The sequence below is a fragment of the Rhinolophus hipposideros genome, assembly GCF_964194185.1.
Source record: "Rhinolophus hipposideros genome assembly, chromosome: 10".
Taxonomy (NCBI): domain Eukaryota; kingdom Metazoa; phylum Chordata; class Mammalia; order Chiroptera; family Rhinolophidae; genus Rhinolophus; species Rhinolophus hipposideros.
The window spans coordinates 80,925,140-80,940,158 of NC_138056.1; the positions used below are offsets into that span (position 1 = coordinate 80,925,140).

The 15,019-nt window shown below is 41.6% G+C and overlaps 1 protein-coding gene across 5 annotated transcripts in view; it reads left to right on the plus strand.

Annotated features, from left to right (window-relative positions):
- The first annotated feature begins 3,017 nt into the window (after window positions 1–3,017).
- The window catches only part of TTC12 (tetratricopeptide repeat domain 12), a 51,266-nt gene continuing 39,264 nt past the window's right edge, over window positions 3,018–15,019 (plus strand). For 2 of the 5 annotated variants that reach the window (XM_081062351.1, XM_081062348.1), the window contains exons 1-2: window positions 3,029–3,043; window positions 4,552–4,624. In XM_081062351.1, coding sequence (XP_080918477.1) covers window positions 4,567–4,624 — 58 coding nt within the window. In that variant the 5' untranslated portion in view covers window positions 3,029–3,043; window positions 4,552–4,566. Of the gene's footprint in view, window positions 3,139–3,253; window positions 3,768–4,551; window positions 4,625–15,019 lie in introns of those variants that run through there. The other 3 variants (XM_081062350.1, XM_081062347.1, XM_081062349.1) reach the window with 2 other exon arrangements.

Sequence of the window (15,019 nt, forward strand, 5' to 3'; positions counted from 1 at the left end):
GCTTTCTCCCCTTCTAAATCTTGAAGCCAACGTTATTAAATGAATTTTAGTCCCAGAATCCCTGGTGAGGGGTTTTGTCCATCCGGTCATCCTCATGGTCTGTGTGGCTCCTGGCTCCAGACTGACCTTGTCTGCACCCTTTACTTACAGTAGAAAAAGGTTAGAATCCCTTTATTCCTCATGCAGTCCTCAGAAAAAAACTTTTCTTTTTTATCTCTCCTAGGCTTATAAAATATGATTGATGAGAAAAGGCAAAAAGCTCAGATTGTTTACACAAAAGGGAGAGCCGAGTAAAAGAGAAGAGAGACAGCTTATAATAATAATCTCCAAGTCTCAGATTTACTATACACTGGAAGGTGACCAAGTGTTCTCGAAGTTTTATTGAAGACATAAAGAAAAGGTAAAACTTAAGTACCACACAAGGGATTTGGGTCGGGTGGAAATAGCAGTTCTGAAAGTAGAATTAATAAAAGTTCTCTAGGAGGAATATACTTGAGATGTGAGTCACACGCATTTTAAAAGTCTGTTTTCCTCTTTGTATTTGCATATGCATGAAAAATGCAGACATGGACACTAAAAATGTAAATCGCGATTATCATAATCCACGTACATATGTGCACAAGGTCTCTAGGTGTTGTCATCGTAGCAAGTGAAAAAACAATGGTCTGAGTGGTCGTATTAGACATGAAGGGCCATGTTATGCTGCGTAACAAACAGGTCCAAAATTGTTGTGGATTATAACAAGGTCTATTGCTCACTCATGCTACATGTCCATCTAGGGTAGACAGGCATGTCTGGTCCATGTCCCCTCACTCAGACTCAGGTGGACACAGCCTCCACCATCTGGTTGCTGGGGCAAGGGGAAGGGCTGGCTTGTATGGTAAGTCACACACTGGCTCTTAAAGGCTCTGTGCACTTCATTTCTTCCCATATGGCATTGAACAAAGCAAGTCACTTGGCCACAGGGAAGTGAGATCCCACCTGGAAGGAGGAAAATTGGAATCTTTGTAGAAAGTCCAGTGACTACCCAGGGCTTCCTGGGACTTGTGACATTTTAAAGTGATCAGTCTATCAAGTATGCTATTTACCCTAAAACTTATTTGGTGACTGTAACAATGTCCTCCAGGATGCACCTCTCTGGGAAGCCTGAGGTAGAGAAACTATAAACTCCCTTATTCCTTTTCCATCTAGAATAACTTAGATTTGAGCCTTCCTCCACACAGAGGAAGAGATTAATTCACTTATTCAGTGAACCTTTATTTAGCTCCAACTAAACACCAGGTGCTGGGAATATTAAGACAAAATAAAGCAAAATCCCTACTTCCAAGAGATTCAATAGTCTAATTATTCTGTCAGAACTATAGGGCTGGGGCTTGATAGAGACCCATGCAAGAGTCACCAAGATGGAAGTGACTTCTGAGGATGCTGCAAGCGTCAGTGGCTGCTCAGTATTCATATTCCAGCTTGACTTAGGAGCAAACACACCTGCCTCCTCTTTTGCCTCCCTCCTGCTCAGCCATCTCTCCCATCTCTTGCTTGGGCCCTTGTCTTGTCTCCACCTTGCTTTATACTGTTCCTATGGCTTCTCTCCTTTATACCCTATGCCTTGCCCATACTCCGGAGTCCAGGTACAGGAGTTTGGTGAAAAGAGTACTAGAATAGGAAGTAAGTGATTTGGAATTAAGACTGCCAGCCCCAAAGTGACAAGACAGACCCTGAGGCTGAAGATGAAGCCTGTGTATGCTGAAGGTCTCACAAGCCTGAGAGGAAAAGGGGGTGATATTAACAGTAATAACCTAACTGTTCACTGTTATTGTCTCCATCAATTCCCATAGGCTCCAAGGTTACTGTAAAGTATCCCATGTCTTTCTGAGAATTCCCAGGGTGTGACTGGCACTAACAACCCCACTCTGCCAGATACCTCCACTCTCTGCTACTTTTCATTAGGCACCTCAGTCCCCCAGGACAGCTGCTGTCACTGTAATGCTGTGTCCCCCAGGTCTGTTGCCTCCTGCCACAGCACATATGCTAAAAGACTCACTCTGCAGAAGCTGTGTCTAGCCTGCATCCCAGAGAAGAATGCGCTGGCCCGTTTGGGCTATACTCCATTGGGGGGTACCCAAGCAGGACTGCATGTGTACCAAGACCTTGTGGACATTTCAGTCAAGCAGCCCCGTTCTCCACGGGCCTCAGACATGTATCCTACAGGTCAGGACCCCTGTCCACAGGACAGTCCTCAGACTGTACTCAGAATCAGTGTTGGGTCTAGCTGGACCCCTAATCCATCTAGTTCAGTCTAGAGAGGTTCTATGCCTGGATCCCTCTCCACTCTATACCCAGGGACTCCTCAGTCCCTACCAAATAGGTTTCTGTAAAATACCCACAACTTTGCCAAGAATTCTCAAGTGTTTCTGGACATCAGCTTAAGCTCAAGATGGGACTTTCACCCAAACCTGCCTCCCTCCTTTTTAATCCAATACATAATACTTAACTTTTGTTTAAAAACTGGAATCTTCAAGGGTGTGTGCATGTATTCTAAGTGTGAATGTGTTTAATGTCTCGTTTTGGTCTAAATCTTGTATTTCCCTGGATAATGATGAGAAAACTGAAGGTCCGAGAGGTTACATAACTCCACGAAGGTCTCACATTTACTAATAAAACAAAACCGGATTCAAACCTAAGCCTGTCTCTACCATGTACACTGGGGATGTACCCACTTTGGGGCCAGGGATAGTAATAAGCTAATGGTACTGAGGCATCACCACCCTACCCCCGACCCCCCGCTGATTTACAGACTAGGGAGACCCACTCGGAGCTTCTTTTCTTTCCTGGTCCTTCCCCGGCCTCCACCGGGGATCCCCGCCCCAACTCTGCCTAGAACTCATCGGCGAGCTCGGGGAAGTAGAGCCGGAGGGTAGCGAGCCTGCACGCGGGGCCACGCCCACCCGGGCCACGCCCACTCCAGGCCACGCCCCGGCCCCGGCCACGCCCAGTCTCCGCCCGCGCACAGCCGCCATTTCCTGTCCAACCCTGGGGGCGTCAGGTTAGTGCGGCGCGCTGGCCCGGGGTCCCCCCTGGGACCTGGTCCTCATTAGACCGTCGGAGCCGAGCAGAGGATGCTGGTTTGGGCCTTAGCAGGTGGCAGTGTGTCGGCTGCGGCCTGGGACCTCCTTGGTGGGCACGGGACGGGTGGACGCTTCGGAGCGGTTGCGAGGCAACGGTGCCGTCGGCCCCGCCCCTTTGCGCCGGGCGGGGAGGGACGTCCGGGGCAACCGCGCGGCGAGGCTGCGGCTCGCGCCTGGGCCGTCGGAAGCTCCTGCCGAGGGACACGGCCTGCGCGCGGACGTTCCTGGCGTCAGCCTGGCCAGCCTCATCTTGTAGTGCGTTCCCTGCCCGGCCTTGCGTGCCCTTCGACCCCTGCCTGCCCTGGGCGCTGAGCGGCCGCCGCTGGGCCATGAAAGTTCTGGGCCTTCCGTTCCTCCCAGCTCCGTGGGCGTCTGAAATGGTAGAGCTGGAGAAGTACCCTAGCACACATGCGCACCCCGATTTTGTAGGCAGGGATGCCTCACATTTACCACCCACGGTGCCCAGAGCTTTGAAATGCATCCCCAGGGTAGTCCTCACCGACTCCAGAGAACGAAGGAGGACGGAAGCTCAGAGAGGTCGTGACTTAGGCTGAGGCCACACAGTGTGTAACGAATGGACAAATAACAAAGGACAAATAACTCCCAGCTTCTTTGTGGCGGATTGCACATTCCCAGCTGCAGGTGCGTTACACGACTACTAAACCGAGCTGCGAGTCAGAACCACCCGCAGAGTGCTTAAAACGAGACATTTCTGGATACTGCTATCTCACGTTTGCTGGCGAAGGAGCTCTGGCGCCAAAGCTCAGGAGTCTGTGCATTTAACGAGTTTGGGGAGGATTTTTATGGCCTATGGATGAACCTTTGGGGACCACTAGTTGCCCCATGCTTCTTTGCACTCAGAAACAACGGAGGGCTAATAAATCTGAAGTACCTGGAGAGGAGAGGAGACACTGGTGCATGGTGCCCTTAAGTGCTAATCCCTTTAGCCAATTTGTAGCTTCTCTTCATTCCTCGGAAACAAGTCAGAAGATTATATTTTAAACAATTTTGGACGTTAAGTTGCACATTGGCCCATCTCTGGTTACCTGTCACATAGCCAGTTTCAGGCTTCTGGCTGGGCTGGGCTGGGCTGTCATGATCAAAGGCCAGAATTAGCATCCTCCATCTCTGGAGGCCTATCAGCGGCTCTCCTCCCGCCAGGTCCCTGAATCACAGCGGTTGCTGTGGGCTTTGCAGAGTGGTTTCCCCAGTGGAGGGAGGCATCACCACAAATAATAATGGGTGTCCCTCGGCCTAACAGCCGTCAGAGTGTAATAGATCATCCTGCTGTTATTCATGACATTTATAAACACAAATCCATCTTAAAAATAATCACTTGGCTTTTAGTCTTAGAAGGCTAATAAACCTGACAAATTCTGTTTAGTGTTTCATTATTATTAATTTTCATCATTTCTTCCGCTCTCAGGGATTCTGGTTCACCATGGCTGACGATCAGGAGAAAGACTTGCAGAAATTTCTTAAAAATGTGGATGAAATCAGTAAGTACCAGTGAATCATAAATAGATTCTACTTTAGAGAGGTGGAGTGACTAAAGAGACATGATTAAGGTAGTTCCTGGGGTGCCCAACAGGTTTATGACTCTTAAGGAAAAATGTGATTGAAATTAAACAGGGCATTGAGAAGTAAGTAATAGTAGATTCTGAGGATAGTATTTTCTGGCTGTTAATTGGTATCAGAAGAACCGTTAACTTAGTTGGAATTCAGGCTGACAGCCATATTTTGCCTTTGCCATATTTTGGCCTCTTTCCATGTAGAATCAGGTCAAAAGGAGTTTCCAGTTCCCCATCGCCAAGAAGCCTATCTGTCCCCTTCAAGGAGATCACTTAGGTGCCCAGTTGATCAGTCTGGGATACCTCTCATTTTAGAGTAGAGCCATTTCTGTTTTTTAGCTGCTGAGGCAAAATCAGACGGCTTTCACTCAGGATCTGTGAAATTACATTTATGGCTCGTGGTTGGCATACCCCTGTGTCTCATTCTTGAGGCAAGAAGACCCCTTCCTCGCTAAGACAGTGGGATCTCAGAGGACATACTCTGATCCCACCCGCCACATTCATGAGATTCCAAAGCAGTCAGTACTTCAGGGAGCTTGTTTGAGGATAACGATAAGCAAGCAAACAAACCTTACATATTCTAGAAATATGTTGAAATTGCTGCTTCCAGCAGGTTCTCTGGTTCCAAAGAATAAAATGACTTTAAAAATAGTTTGGGCAACTTGATAAATGACACAACCATAGTGTGTTCTTGTGCTCATCATGGGCCTCTCCTCTGCCCATCCCTAAATGTGGTTCTGTGGAGTTCTGGCCTTGGCTCACTCCCTCTCTTCAGGTGGTCTAGTCCAAGCACATGGTCTCAACTACCACCTGTTTGCTGAAGACCCTCACATCTCAATTGCCCCCCAGCTTTCTTTTCTGAGCCCCCACTCTGTGCCAACTGTCACATCCATTGTATCCCACAAACACTGCAAATTAATGTGTCCAAAATTGAGTTATCTTTTCCCCCTCTGTCCTTTCAAGTAGCACCTGCTTCTCCTACCTTCACCTTCATTCTAGTCTCAGTAGGTGGCACCACCATCCAGAAATTTACAAGTCACATCAGACTCCCATCTCTCAGCCCTACTTTCAATCAACCGTGAAGTTTGGCTTCTTTCTCCAGCTCCATCTTCCCCAATCTTCCCTTTGTCCTGATTCTCTTACCCAGACTATTTCAGCAACCCTCTGATTGTTTTTCCTGCCTCTAGGCTGACACTCCCCACAGAGTAATGTATCTAAAATGCAAATCTGACCCAGACACTTCTCTGCTTGGATTCTCTCCGCAGTCACAATAAATTTCAAGCTCTCATCAGGACTTAAGTCCTCCCATGACCTCTCCTTACCTCTCTCCTCTTCCCACCTCACACTTGAGCAGCAAGAAAATACTTCTAGTTCCCTAAACATACCCTGATGGTCCACACTCTGCATGTCGCCTCTGTCATTCCCTCTGCCTCCCCATCTTTTTATACTTGGCTAACTTCCCTTCATACTCAAAGTGATGGTGGAGCTGTTCTGTAACCTGCACTGTCCACTATGGTAATCAGTAGCCATGTGGCTACTGAGCATTTGTAATGTGGCTAGTGCTGCTGAGGAACTGAGTTACTAATTTTATTTCATTTATAATTTATGTAGCCACATGTGTATAGATTCTATACATTCATTTCTTGGGCTCTTGCTGTGAATTTAGTATTGCTAAGCACTGGAGAGTACAGTAACAATAAATAAGAACTACCTTCCTTCATGGTATCTACAGTCCAATGGTGAAAACAGATACTAAACAAGTAATTTCAAGTGTGATGTATGATACAAAGAGAGACTTGCAAAGTGCAAGAGACTCTACCTCACTTCACAGAGGTGTATTAATCTGTTTGGGCTGCTGTAACTACATACCACAGGCTGGGGGGGAGCCTAAGCAACAGAACTTTATTTTCTCACAGTTCTGGAGGCTAGAAATCAAAGATCAAGGTTCTCCCCAAATTATTCTCTACATTCAGTACAATTTAAATTAAAATCCTAAAAACGTTTTGTTTAGAATTTAACAAACTGATGCTCGAGTTCCCACAGAAGAGCAAAGGGCTAAGCATAATCAATCAATCAATGAAAATATAATCAAGACAATTTTACAGAAAAATGAGGTGGGATAGCTCTATCTGCCAGATGTTCAGGTTTATTATAAAGCGATCATAGTTATGCAGGATGTTTTGGTGCTGGAAAAGTCGAGTAATCCAGAATGCAATGAAGAGCCTAAGCAGATTCACACATGTAACAGGGATGGCACAGCATATCACTGGGGAAGGTGGGGACTCTTCAACAAATGGCACTGGTGCCCTACACAAAAGTCAACTCCAGGTGGATGAAATGCCTTAATAAGTAAAACAAAACTTTAAAACTTTTAGAAGATAACACAAAAGAGTATATGTGTAACTTTAAAATACACAAAAAACATAAATCATAAAGGAAAATATTGGTGCATTTAATACATTAAAATTAAAAAGAAATTATCTTCAACAAAAGTTGCCATAAAACAGATGAAAAGACAAACCATACCCAAGGAGAAGATGTTTTCAAATGTGTATAACCAGTCCAGAATATATAAAGAAATCAGAAAAGAAGAAGACAAACAACCCAATAGAAAATTGGCCAAGAATAGGAGCAAGCAGTTCACAGAAAGCAAATCCAAATAGCTTATAAACTAATAAAAAAATGCTCAATCCAAACCACAATGAAAACATTAATGAGATGCCATTCCCATCCATTAGAGTGGCAAAAATTTAAAAGTTTGACAATAGCAAGTGTTAGCAAGAATGTGAAGGAATGAGAACTCTAGTACACTACTGGTAGGAGTAAAAATTGATGCTATCCCAAAGAATATGTAATGTGTGCACGAAGAATTATGTACACAGATACTCAATTCAGCATTTATTTGCTGTCACAAAAAAAAATTTAAAAACACCTGGATGTCCATCAATGAGAGAATGGATTAACTATGGTATATACAATGATGGAAATGAATCAACTGAAATATCCATACGTTGCAAAAGAATGCACATTTTTTATAAAACCATTTATTTAAGATGACTAAATACACATACATACACAAATACTCTGGTAGATTACAAAAATGGTCACAGATTCCTTTCTTCCCATCAAAAGTAGAGTCTGTTTCTCCATTCTTGAATCTGGGTTCGTTATGTTACTTACATTGTCCAAAGGGATGTTCATAAATACGACACAAGCAGGAGCTTGGAAAGTACTTGTGCAGCAGGGATTGCTCTCATGCCACTCTTAGAAACCCCTGCCAGAAGATGAGACACACTTTCCCTAGTTGCTCCCATTGCTCAAGCCAACAGCCAGTCAACTGTCAGAAGAGAGCCACATAGCTGACACATGACAGCTGGCCATGGACATAGGTATGAGCCCCGCTGAAACCAGAAGGACTGGCCAACTAAGCCCGCCCAAATTGCTGATCTAGAGACTTGTGAATTAAATAAAGCTAAATAAATGATTGTATTTTAAGCACTAAGTTTTGGGATGGTGTGTTATGCAGCAAAAGATAAATGATATAAATACTAAGCATTAAAACATCTGTTACATTATTTTCTGTTTGTTTGAAATATTCGACAACTAAAAGATGTGAAAAATTACCTTCAAGTGGGAAATGAAGACCTGGGAACAGGAAAATGCCTTTAAGAAGTTTAGTTGTGAAGGGGAGGAGATAGGGCCTTGGGAGAGATTCAAAGTGTATAAATATCGACGGGAAGAAGATGGTAATATGGGAGAAGTTGAAAATATTGTGGAAACTACATAATTGATGATGCAAGGTTCCTGATTACGCAAAACAAGATGATAGTATGGTGAGCACAGGAAAAGAATACCAAGAGGGATACTTTTTCCATGTAGTAAGGAAGATGGATGTAGATGTTGGCAATTTGTAGGGTTTTTTGTTTGTTTGTTTTAATTAAAGTTTATTGGGGTGACAATTGTTAGTAAAGTTACATAGATTTCAGGTGTACAATTCTGTATTACATCATCTATAAATCCCATTGTTTGTTCACCACCCAGAGTCAGTTCTCCTTTCATCACCATATATTTGATCCCCCCTACCCTCATCTGCCACCCCCCCACCCCCTTACCCTCTGGTAACAACTAAACTATTTCTGTGTCTATGAGTTTTTCTTTCTCATTTGTTTGTCTTGTTCTTTTGTTGTTTTTGGTTTATATACCACATACCAGTGAAATCATAGGGTTCTCTGCTTTTTCTGTCTGACTTATTTCGCTTAGCATTATACTCTCAAGATCCATCCATGTTGTCACAAATGTTCCTATATCATCTTTTCTTACCGCCAAATAGTATTGCATTGTGTATATATACCACAACTTCTTTATCCATTCATCTATCGAAGGACATTTTGGTTGTTTCCGTGTCTTGGCCACTGTAAACAAAGCTGCAACGAACATTGTAGCACACGTGTCTTTATGGACAAATGTTTTCAGATGTTTTGGGTAGATACCCAGGAGAGGGATTGCTGGGTCATTGGGAATTCTGTTAGTAATTTCTTGAGGAACCTCCACACTGCCTTCCATAGCGGCTGCACCAGTCTGCATTCCCACCAACAGTGTATGAGGTTCCTTTTTCTCCACAGCCTCTCCGACACTTGTTACTATTTGTCTTGTTGATGATAGCCATTCTGACTGGGGTGAGGTGATATCTCATTGTGGTTTTTATTTGCATTTCTCTGATCATGAGTGATGTTGAGCATTTTTCATATGTCTATTTACCATTTGTATGTCCTCTTTGGAGAAATGTCTCTTCAGGTCCTCTGCCCATTTTTCAATTGGGTTGTTTGTTTTTTTGTTGTTGAGTTTCATGAGTTCCTTGTATATTTTGGATATTAGCCCCTTATCGTAGGCACTGTTTGCAAAAATCTTCTCCCATTCAGTTTGTTGCCTCTTTATTTTGTCGATGGTTTCTTTTACTGTGCAGAAGCGTTTAAGTTTCATATAGTCCTATTCGTTTATTTTAGCTTTTACTTCCCTTGCCTTTGGAGTCAAATTCATAAAATGCTCTTTGAACCCAAGGTCCATAAGTTTAGTGCCTATGTTTTCTTCTATGCAGTTTATTGTTTCAGGTCTTATGCTTAAGTCTTTGATCCATTTTGAGTTAATTTTAGTACATGGTGACAGATAGCAGTCCAGTTTCATTCTTTTGCATGTGGCTTTCCAATTCTCCCAGCACCATTTATTGAAGAGTCTGACTTTCCTCCATTGTATGTTTTTAGCTTCTTTGTCAAAAATTATCTGTCCATATTTATGTGGTTTTATTTCTGGGTTCTCAATTCTATTCCATTGGTCTATGTGTCTGTTTTTCTGCCAATACCATGCTGTTTTGATTATTGTAGCCCTGTAGTACAAGCTAAAGTCAGGGAGTGCAATACCTCCAGCATTGTTCTTTTTTCTTAAGATTGCTTTGGCTGTTTGGGGTCTTTTGTGGTTCCAAAGAAAACTGATGTTTTTTTGTTCTATTTCTTTAAAAAATGCCATTGGGATTTTGATGGGGATTGCATTAAATCAGTATACTGCTTTGGGTAATATGGCCATTTTAACTATGTTGATTCTTCCAATCCATGAGCACGGAATGTCTTTCCATTTCTTTGTGTCTTCTTCAATATCTTTAAAAAATGTCTTATAGTTTTCAGCATATAGGTCTTTCACATCCTTGGTTAAGTTTATTCCTAGGTATTTTATTCTTTTTGCTGCAATTGCAAAAGGAATTGTTTTTCTAATTCTTTGTCTGAGATTTCATTGTTAGTATATAGGAATGCAATGGACTTTTGTACGTTGATTTTGTAGCTGGCAACCTTACTGTATCATCGATTGTTTCTAATAGCTTTTTGGTGGAGTCTTTAGGGTTTTCTATATATAGCATCATGTCATCTGCAAAGAGTGACAGTTTAACTTCTTCATTCCCAATTTGATGCCTTTTGTTTCTTTCTCTTGCCTGATGGCTCTGGCAAGGACTTCCAACACTATGTTGAAAAGCAGAGGTGATAGGGGACAGCCCTGTTGTGTTCCTGAACGTAGAGCAAAGGGCTTCAGTTTTTCACCGTTACTTATGAGATTAGCTGAGGGTTTGTCATATATGGCCTTTATTATGTTAAGGTGTTTTCCTTCTATACCTATTTTATTAAGTATTTTAATCATAAATGGATGTTGTATCTTGTCAAACGCTTTTTCTGCATCTATTGATATAATCATATGATTTTTGTCCTTTATTTTGTTTATGTGGTGTACAACATTGATCGATTTGCATATGTTGAACCATCCTTGTGCCCCTGGGATGAAGTAGGACATCACATGTTTGGTAGAATTCAAGAATGAAGCCATCTTATCCTGGACTTTTGCTTTTGGGAAGGTTTGAGGTGACTGATTCAATTGACTGTTGATTGGTCTATTTAGATTTTCCGCTTCTTTGTGATTCAGCCTAGGAAAGCGGTGTTTCTAAGAACATGTCCATTTCTTCTAGGTTATTGAATTTGGTGGCATATAGTCCTTCATAGTGTTCTTGTATAATCCTTTGTATTTCTGTGGTGTCCGTGATAACTTCCCCTCTTTCATTTCTGTATTTGTTTATTTGTGTCTTTTCTCTTAGTGAGTCTAGTCAAGGGTTTGTCAATTTTATTAATCTTTTCAAGGGACCAGCTCCTTTTTTTTTAGCATTATTTTTTTTCTATTGTCTTTTTGTTCTCTGTTTCATTTAGTTCTGCTCTAATTTTCATTATTTCCTTCCTTCTGCTGACGGGTTGGGTTTCATTTTTTTCTTTTTCTAGTTCTTTAAGGTGTAACGTGAGGTTATTTATTTGGAATTTTTCTTGTTTATAGAGATAGGCCTGTAATTATATAAATTTCCCTCTTAAAACTGCTTTTGCTGCATCCCAAAAATTTTGGTAGGATGTATTTTCATTGTCGTTTGTTTCTATGTATCTTATGATCTCTCCTCTAATTTCTTCTTTGACCCAGTCATTCTTTAAAAGTATGTTGTGTAACCTCCACGTATTTGTGGATTTTCCTGCTTTCTTTTTGTGGTTGATATTCAATTTCAAAGCCTTGTGATCAGAGAATATGCTTGGTATGATTTCAATCTTCTTAAACTTTCTTATGCTAGTTTTATGTCCCAATATGTGGTCTGACCTCAAGAATGTTCCATGTACACTAGAAAAAATGTATAGTCTGATGTTCTAGGATGAAGTGCTCTATAAATGCCAATTATGTCCATTTCATCTAATGTGTCATTTAGGGCTGCTGTTTCATTATTTATTTCCTGTTTGGATGATCTATCCATAGCTGTCAATGATATATTTAGGTCCCCTACTATAATTGTGTTTTGGTCAATTTCTCCCTTTAGTTCTGTTAGTAGTTGCTTGGTATATTTCAGTGCTCCCTGTTGGGGGCATAAATATTAATGAATATTATGTCTTCTTGTTGTATAGTCCCCTTTATCACTATGAAATGTCCATCTTTGTCTCTTATCACCTTTTCTTATCCTGAAGTCTGTTTCATATGATATCATCATGGTTACGCTTGCTTTTCTCTGAATACCATTTTCTTGGAGTGTCAGTTTCTATCTTTTCACCTTGAATCTGTGTTTGTCCTTGTAGCTGAGATATGTCTCTTGGAGACAGCATATGGTTTGGTTTAGTTTTTTTGATCCAATCTACTACTCTGTGCCTTTTTATTGGTGAGTTCAGTCCATTTACATTTAGAGTAATTATTGATATATGAAAATTTCCTATCATTCTATCTCTGGTTTTTGGTTGGGATGGTGTCTCCATTGTTTCTTTGCCTTTTTGTTACTGTCTCTTATTTCAGTGTGGTGGTATTCTATGATTTTCCCCTCTATTTTTTCTTTTTTTATGTTATATATTTCAGTTCTGGATTTTTTTTTTTGAGTAGGTACCATTAAGTTTATGTAAAAGAAAGTTTCATATTTAAAGTATTCCATTTTCTTCAGTATGCTTACTTTCTCCATTACTATGTGCCAGTTCAGGCCTTTTCTCTCTCCCCTTTTATGTTTTTGTTGTCACAAACTATTCCTATTTATGCTGTGAGTTGATTTCTGCACTGCAGTAGCAAGTTGTCTTTTTCCTCTTTTTTTAAGAGTTTTTTCCCCTTCTTTAGCCAGTATGTTATGTTTAAATATATAGTGTCCTACTTGGTGTAGCGGTTGCCATTTCCTGCTTCTGTCTGTTCATAATATTACTCAAGGTTTTGTATTCTTTTAGCCTCCTTCAGTATTTCTTATATTGTAGGTCGGTGTGTTAGAAAATTCCCTCAGCTTCTGTAGCTCTGAAAAGGTCTTTATTCCTCCTTCATATGTAAAGGATATCTTTGCTGGATATATTATTCTTGGCTCAAATTTCTCTCTTTCAATAGTTTGAATATTTGGTTCCACTCCCTCCTGGCTTGTAGAGTTTCTGCTGAAAAATCTGATGATAATCTAATGGGCTTTCCTTTGTAGGTTACCGTCTTCTTTTCCTGGCTGCCTTGAGGATTCTTTCTTTGTCGTTAATTTTTGACAGCTTCAATACAATGTGCCTTGGAGAAGGCCTGTTGGGACTGAAGTAATTAGGTGTTCTCTTTGCTTTTTGGATTCGAGGATCCAGTTCTTTCCACAAGTTTGGGGAGTTCTCATCGACTATTTGTTTGAATATACTCTCTGTTCCCTTTTTCCTTGCTTCTCCTTCTGGTATTCCCATTATTCTTATATTGCTCTTTCTGATGGAGTCAGAAAGTTCTTATAAAGTGCTTTCATTTCTTTTAAGTCTTAAGTCTCTCTCTTATTCCATCTGTGTCATTTCCAGATTTCTATCTTCGATGTCACTGATTCTTTCCTTCCTCTGGTTAACTCTATTACCTAACCTCATAATTTCATTCTTCATTTCTTTTATTGAGTTCTTAATCTCCAGAAATTCTATTTGGTTCTTTTTTAAAATTTAAGTCTCTTTGGTGAAATGTTCATGTTCTTTGATTGTGTTTCTGAGTTTGTTAAAATGTCTGTCTGTTTTCTTGCATCTCATTAAGTTTTTTAAGAACTACAATCTTGAATTCTCTGTCATTTAAGTCACATATTTCCATGTCTTTAAATTCATTTTCTAGAGACTTTTCGTTTCCTTTCTGTGATGTCTTTTTACCTTGGTTATTTATGGCAATTAATGATTTAATAATTCTCTTCCTAGACATCTACAGGAGTGGGTTCTGCAACAGGTTGATAGAAAGAGGTATTTCTTTGGTTTTCCAGTAGGTGTTGGTAGAATGTTTTATTTTCTCTCTGACTGCAGCCTTTTATTCTCTCTCACTCTGTAGTGTTGTATTTTCTCTGCACTATTCTGGCTTCTCACACAATGGGGGTATTCCCTGGAAGGAGGGCTTCTCCTCTGTGAACAGGTCGCCTGGGTCACAAGGCACATCCTCTTTAGGGGCATGTGGAGAACTTCTGAAATTCCAAAGCTCTTCCTACACCACATTCAGAGCCTGTGTGTTTCAGTAGCTCTGTTTACTCCTGCAGGGATAGGTGGGGATAGGGGCAGGGTGAGTTGTGAGAGGTGGCCGAGAGCAATGATGGCGACCACCATCATTGCTTCCAGTTCTGCTTCCACGGCTCCCTCCCCTTTGCCGGAACTAGTTGCGCTGTGAGTCTGTGGCTGTAGGCCGCAGTTCTCACAACTGAGGATATTCTATTCTTTGATCTGACACTGCTACCTTTCTGCTTCTAGCACTGGGAGGGTGGGGGTGAGGCGGCTAGGCTTCGTGCCTAAGCCTTCGTCCTCTGCTGGCAGCAGTGAGGGCTTAAACCGCTGTTTTCCCCCTTCTTCCCTCAGTCTTTGCTCAAGGTCTCTGCCATGAGAGTTGGGTTCAGCCGTGCTATATGCTGATCCCTCAGGCGGGAATATGGGCCATAAGTGGAGCCCTAGCAGTCTGAATTCTTCCCTCTCCGATGACTGCAGTAGCTCCAGAATGCAGGGAGCTTGGAGCTCCAAGCTCTCGTCTGTGTCCTTTGCCCGCACAGCCTGTGTCTCTGCACTTCCCTCCTCCCCCACTCGCCCAATTTGCCCACCTTTAGATGATTTCAGTTGCGTGCCTCTTACTCTTGCCTACCGTGTTTTCCCGAAAATAAGACCTAGCCAGATAATCAGCTTTAATGCATCTTTTGGAGCAAAAATTAATGTATGACTCGGTCTTATTTTACTATAAGACCAGGTATAATAATATACTAATATAATGTAATGTAATGTAATGTAATATAAATTATATAATACTGGGTCTTATATTAATTTTTGCTCCTAAAGA